General features: G+C 50.6%; 2 protein-coding genes across 6 annotated transcripts in view; both read right to left on the bottom strand.

Annotated features, from left to right (window-relative positions):
* Window positions 1–531, bottom strand: part of cav4b (caveolin 4b) — a 2382-nt gene extending 1851 nt beyond the window's left edge. Inside the window, exon 1 of the mRNA XM_056593112.1 lies at window positions 520–531. Coding sequence (XP_056449087.1) covers window positions 520–531 — 12 coding nt within the window. The remainder of the gene's footprint in view (window positions 1–519) is intronic.
* A 5158-nt stretch (window positions 532–5689) lies between these two features.
* zgc:103759 (U8 snoRNA-decapping enzyme) overlaps window positions 5690–6752 on the bottom strand; it is a 6292-nt gene continuing 5229 nt past the window's right edge. For 4 of the 5 annotated variants that reach the window (XM_056596530.1, XM_056596503.1, XM_056596513.1 and 1 more), the window contains one exon: window positions 5690–5818. In XM_056596530.1, coding sequence (XP_056452505.1) covers window positions 5723–5818 — 96 coding nt within the window. In that variant the 3' untranslated portion in view covers window positions 5690–5722. Of the gene's footprint in view, window positions 5819–6651 lie in introns of those variants that run through there. The other variant, XM_056596521.1, reaches the window with a different exon arrangement.

Genomic DNA, 6752 nt, shown 5'->3' with positions numbered 1-6752 from the left:
AGAGATACGCCAGTGATGGAGAGAGAGAGGGAAGGGGAGAGAGAGATACGCCAGTGATGGAGAGAGAGAGGGAGCATTAGTCAGAGAGGGAGTGATTAAGAGATAATTTACAGGAGAGTAAGTAACTCTGGCACGAGAGAGTGAGAGAGAGAGAGTGAGAGTGAGAGTGAGAGAGAGAGAGAGAGAGAGAGAGAGAGAGAGAGAGAGAGAGAGAGAGAGAGAGAGAGAGAGAGAGAGAGATACGATGCAATCAAGAATGATAGAGAGACATAGACGGATAGAAGAAAGCACAGAAAATAAAACAAATAGAAAAGTGGGGTTTGGGGGCGGGTTGGGGCGTCAAGGTCATTAAGGGAGAGGGCAGTCTTTGTAGTGCACGTGAGGCAGTGCACGTGAGGCAGTGCACATGGCGTCTACGAGCCAGCACGCCAAGGCCTCGCTCAAAGCGCATAACTGGTGTTTTCCCTTTTTTCCAGCAGCGCTAATGAAATCAAAGGAGGCCGACGCAGCAGAACTAACCGCCGACGCCATGTCCCATTAGCTTGGGCTTCCCCCTCGCGCCTGATTGGCCGAGGACAGCGGGGCCGATCTCGATTGGCCTGTTTAAAATGTGCTTCTTGCAGGGGGGGGGTTCAGAGATTTCTATCTCAAACTTGTCTCTCTCCGTTCTTCCTTCCTGCCTCCTGCGCTCCCATTGGACGACGGTGGGCAGGCGGCGTGCGACAGCTGCGGCCTGTCCCGTGAGCCCGGAATGCGCGCCGATCCCCGGGAACCGTCTCACCGGCACTAACGCCGTGACACACACCGCGCTACACGCAGCGCGGCACACACACACACACACACACACACACACACACACGCACGCCGCTCCCGGGGGAAGGCGGTGGGAGCTGGCCGGGTTGACCTCCTTGATGCATGGTGTGTCTGTGTGATGTGTGTGTTGGGGGGGGGGGGGGCGGGGGTTCAGGAATAACACTTTCATAATGTGGTGAGGATTTGTGCCTGAATCTCCCCCCTCGGTATCACTCTCTCCCCCCTCTCCTCTCTCTCTCTCACACCATATGTCTCTCTATCTCCCAGTCTCTCTCTCGCTCCCTCAAACTATGTCTCTCTCTCTCCCCCTCCGTGTCTCTCCCTATGTACACCTCCCCTCCCCCTGTCTTTCTCTTTCTCTCACACACACACGCACCATAGCTCTTTTTCTATCTCCCTCTCAGTATCTCTCGATATACCTTCCCTACTCTGGTTCTCTCTCTCTCTCTCTCTCTCTCTCTCTCTCTCTCTCTCTCTCTCTCTCTCTCTCTCTCTCTCTCTCTCTCTCTCTCTCTCTCTCTCTCTCTCTCTCTCTCTCTCTCTCTACTGTGATCATGTCTCTTGGAGGTGTGGATGTGATTTCCAGATGTTTCTGAGGTCATGATGATATGACATGTTGGATTGTGGTTTGCCAACCCTGTTGTGCATGGAAACATGTAGCCTACACACACACACACACACACACACACACACACACACACACACACACACACACACACACACACACACACACACACACACACACACACACACACGAGCATCACAAACACGCATACACCAACACACACACACTCACACACACTCAAGCGTCAAAAACACGGATGCGCACGCACGCACACATACACAACTTTTTGCCCAGAGAGAGTACAGACATTATACCCTCTTGAAAATGATAGTTCAACGACTAACCTGTCTAAGAAGTGCAAACTTCTTAGTATTTAAGACACGCAGCAAATAAGGAATGATTGTCGAGAGACTTTAACCAACTTAAGCCAAACCCAACAGGAAGGAATTCAGAAAATGTCCGACCCCGGCATATAGATGTAAATTAGAGCAGTGTTTTCAGTTTTGTGTAGACGTTCTGTTGGGCGGCGTGTGGACTAGTTAGATGGCGGGGAGGAAATGAGAGAAAAAAAAAGCGAACAAGAAACATTGATGTGAAAACAGGTCTGACAGTTGAGCTCTGTGTGGTGAGAGAGAGAGAGAGAGAGAGAGAGAGAGAGAGAGAGAGAGAGAGAGAGAGAGAGAGAGAGAGAGAGAGAGAGAGAGAGAAGAGAGAGAGAGAGAGAGAGAGAGAGAGAGAGAGAGAGAGAGAGAGAGAGAGAGAGAGAGAGAGAGAGAGAGAGAGAGAGAGAGAGAGAGGGAGAGAGAGAGAGAGAGAGAGAGAGCCGGCCATGTGACCCTCCCCGGGCTCTGCTACAGCCCTACCTGTCCCGACTGTTTTTATTCGATGAGTCGACATGAACGGCATCGCACAAGTGGCTACAGTCTGCCATATGTCTGGCATCCATCGCCTGGTTACACCTCTTCCTTTCACAGCTCTGAATTCGATTTGAATACCACGATTGTGTTTCCGTTTTGCTGCCAGATGGTTAAAACAGTGTCACAAGTCTAACATTCAGTAGTATTTTCATTCACGCACTGACTTCCCGTTCGTCTAGGGCTTTCTCCTAAATCAACGGGAGTGGATTCCGAGGATTCCTTTGCATTATGCATTCAAATCAAGATCAACAAGCAGCCTGTTTGTTTAGCTCTGCATCTTTGGAGGGAATAACCTGAATACGCCCGCTGATTAAAGCAGGTATTTCCTCACAGTGGAACAAGCCGCGGGATGAGGAGATCAGACGAGGATCTTCAGAGGAGATGTTTTTCCGAGCGGGGATCCACTCGCGGCGTCACCGGCTTGACAGTTTGGAGCCTCGTACAAGCGCGCCCCGAGACAGAGCAACGTGTTAATCCCAGTGGGGCGCCTCAGCTTTGATATGCGTGTACGTATTTGCACTGTAGAGTGGAGCACTTGAGCGCTCCCCTGAGAGGACTTTTTAGGGAACGTTTCTTAGAACAAAGACGACTGCGTTCCCCCACCGGTCCCAGCGCCTCTGGACTCACTGCCGGCACAAGCGGTTGGTTTTTAAAGAGGGAAAAAATACGCCAAGGCTTTTGGAGAAGCCTAAATGTTTCAATCGTTCCCTTTGGCTCTGTGTGCAATGAGTCGGCCTGTCTGGTCTGCGTCTGCGCCCCTCAAAACAAAGAACGCAACCGAGTGGCAGGAAGTCTGCACCTGCCTCTCTTCCTGTCGATAAAGACATTATGTTTGTTTTTTTGGTTTTGCGCCTGGGAGATGAATCGCAGTCTGGTGTACCCTTTGACGACAGCCTGAGATAGTCATCAACCGAAACACCAATATCCTGCGCGCGTCAGACGAGAAATCTGTGATCCGAGATCGCTGTGGGATAGAAACCGTAATCTGGTCAAACCATTACTTCCCCCCTTCGAGGATCGTCTTCACAGCCTCCGAAGAACACAGCGTAACACCCGCCGCAGTTCGTGCAGACAGAGGGGTGGCCACTAACAGCCTGTCACGTATTAAACTGTTGTTGCTTTATGGGAGGATTCCGCTTCGAAAAACCCATCGCGTCGACCGCCAATGGCGATTTGAGGGTCCGCCATAAAAACGATATTGCAATGCATCAGACAAATCGTGCAACGCGTCTTTGCGTCCATACGTGGCCCCTCCGCTAATAAAACCGTTAACAAGCCAACAAATCTGGACCCCCATCGTAGAACGGTGTCCGAGAGAGAGGGGGGGGGGGGGGGATCTGATGTTCGGGGTGAGGACCCTCCCGTGGCTGTGCATCTTTTAAAAAAAAGTGATGATCTGTCGGTATCGGTGGCAGCGTGAGAAAGGAGGGGGAGGGAAGGAGAGGGCCGTGGCTCTATTTACAATGGACCATCAATTACTGATCCGACGGAGACACAGGCTGGGCGCAACACCCAGGCACGCACACACACACACACACACACACACACACACACACACACACACACACACACACACACACACACACACACACACACACACACACACACACACACACACACACACACACACACAGAGCTAAACGCTTGTAAAACAGTAATTACGCGGGTCTAACCTGCACATGCACATGCACATATATATAAAAGACACACTTGCTCGTGCACGCCAGAGCGAGCTTAGGAATGGTCAACGCACACATTACATAATTGATGTCTCTGGCAGTGGGCAACACAGACATCACAACCCTGTTTTTCTTCTTCCCTTACCTTACCCACACACATACTGCTTAGACAAATAGAAAGGCGTACACACAGACAAATACACACACACACACACACACACACACACACACTGGTCATGTTCACGCCGGTTGTCAGAAGCACTATTAGACACGCATACACACAGACACACACACACGGGAAAAGAAACAGGTTCCCGTGGTATTCCTAAACAACAAGGACAGCTGTGGGTACCTCAGTGTTGTCGGACGTCAGGGTTCCTTCTCCTCTCCTTCTCTTCCCCTCCAACGGTCTCTCTGTCTCTGTGTGTCTCCGTCTGTGTTACCTCAACGCAAACACGCGCGCACGCACCACTCACTCACACACACACACACACACTGAGGAGCGCTGTGTGAATCTGACAGATTCCCCTTAGCTCGGTGTGATCTCCCTCTCGCTCTCGCTCTCTCGCTCGGTCCGTGACGACTGTGCACAAGCGCGCACAAACACACACACACACACACTCGTGTGCACATGCACACATACACTTGAAAACAGCCCTCCCTCTTGCGTTTCCCTCCTCTACGCTCTGTATCTCCCTCTCCCTCCCTCTCTCTCTCTCTCTCTCTCTCTCTCTGAGGCAGTGTGGTGGCACAAGCCACTCCCCCCCCCTCTCTCTCTCCTCTCCTCTCCTCCGGCCAGCTATAAATACTGCTGCTACTATGAATACCCCGTCTTTTTCTCTCAGCATCTCTCACTCCCCCCCTTCCATCCCCCCACCGCTCTGCTTCCATCTCTCTCTCTCTCTCTCTCTCTCTCTCTCTCTCTCTCTCTCTCTCTCTCTCTCTCTCTCTCTCCTCTCTCTCTCTCTCCTCTCTCTCTCTCTCTCTCTCTCTCTCTCTCTCTCTCTCTCTCTCTCTCTCTCTCTCTCTCTCTCTGTGGTACCTCGTCGTCCGAGCCGTTGAAGCCCTTTTTGCCAATGACCTTGTGTTTTCCACCTCTACCGTCAACGTTATTCCGCCGCCACCTTCCTCTCTTTCTCGCTCGCCTATCAGGGGGCCAAATTTCACAGCAAATCATTTTTTCGGGTTGAATACAAACACCCACCATTGTATGCATCGCGTACGTGCATGTTTGTTGCATGCACGTATGCATTGCATACAATGATGGGTGTCTGTGAACACACGCAGACAAACACACACACACACACATTTGGCGGATCACTAATGGGTTTTTGTGTGTGTGTGTGTGTGTTGCCTGATGTGATTTACAGCTGCTTCTGACTGCAGCTCGAGGCAAAGCCTCATCAAAAGGTTTTTTGTTTTTTTTAAAAAAAACATTCAATCATAGCGGCAATTATTAAGAAGCGGATGCCGCCCGTTGATTGACGGCGTGTGTAACCATCACATGCTCCTCGTATTCCTCTCACTCGGCGGTTCACCAGGCTGCACACAGCCAGCCCACTGCGCCACAGAGGATCTCAAGGAAAAACCGTCCACGCTTTTATTTTGACAACCCCCCACTCAGTCGGTCGTAAATGTGACCAGATAAACACCCCCGCACCCCCCCCTCCCCCCCTCCCCTCCCCTCCCCTCCCCGCTCTAATTTCCACAGAAACTAAAACTACAAACGGGAGGAAATGGGATACACCTTAAGATCCAGACGAACGCAGAACGGGTTTGATCGATCGGGAATCAATGCGGACCCTCCTTATCGGTGGTCTGGTCTCCCTGCAGTGGCGGACGTGCTGCCGGGGGGGAGACAGATTATTAACATCTGGTGCGGTGGGGTTAGGATCACCGTGGGTGCTGTTAAACTGTATTGAGTTCTCCAGGCTGCGTCGCGTGGTGTGTCGGACTCGGACGACCGCCAATCCTCACGAGCGTAATAGCCGGTCACAGCCGGCTGAGCGGTCTGAAATGAAATCCAAATGGATCGGGGGTGTTTTCTCTTTGTTTGTGTTTTGTATGAGTGTGTGTACGTTTGTGTACGTGTGTGTGTGTGTGCATACGGTTGTGTGTGTGTGTGTGTGTGTGTGTGTTTGTGTGTGCATGTCTGTTTATGCATGCGCTTGTGTGTGTGTGTATGGGTGTGTGCGTGTTTCTGTGTGTGTGTGTGTGTGTGTGTGTGTGTGTGTGTGTGTGTGTGTGTGTGTGTGTGTGTGTGTGTGTGTGTGTGCAGGTCCGTTTATGGGTCATGTCTGTTTATGTATGCGCTTGTGTGTGTGTGTGTGTGTGTGTGTGTGTGTGTGTGTGTGTGTGTGTGTGTGTGAGTGATAATGTTAAGAAGCGATGACAGATGAGATTGACAAGGTGTTCTGTGTTTCCTGTTTCATTATGAGGCCCCATTTTGAACTTGTGTACGTGAGATGAGGGGAATACAATGGAACGGATTCATCACCCCATTCGGAAACAGACCAGAGTTGTGGTGTTGAGGATTAAAATGGAGGATTCAAGACGGTTGCCGTGGTACCCACTGGCGTTCCTCCTCTTTGCAGATTTTCAACACTATCTTTGCTAATAGTCACATGGATAAAAAAAATCACAAGTATGAATTGTTTAAACAAACAATTGTGTTTATTTTGTGAGATTCAATGGGCAGGACATTTTAATTTTAAGTGGGTATAAGTATCAGTGGGTGTGTGTAAAATGTTGCATTTCTGAGGGTCATGACTTGTGCAT

The sequence above is a fragment of the Gadus chalcogrammus genome, chromosome 1 (genome assembly GCF_026213295.1).
Source record: "Gadus chalcogrammus isolate NIFS_2021 chromosome 1, NIFS_Gcha_1.0, whole genome shotgun sequence".
Taxonomy (NCBI): Eukaryota; Metazoa; Chordata; class Actinopteri; order Gadiformes; family Gadidae; genus Gadus; species Gadus chalcogrammus.
This window is presented reverse-complemented; position numbering and strand designations above follow the sequence as displayed.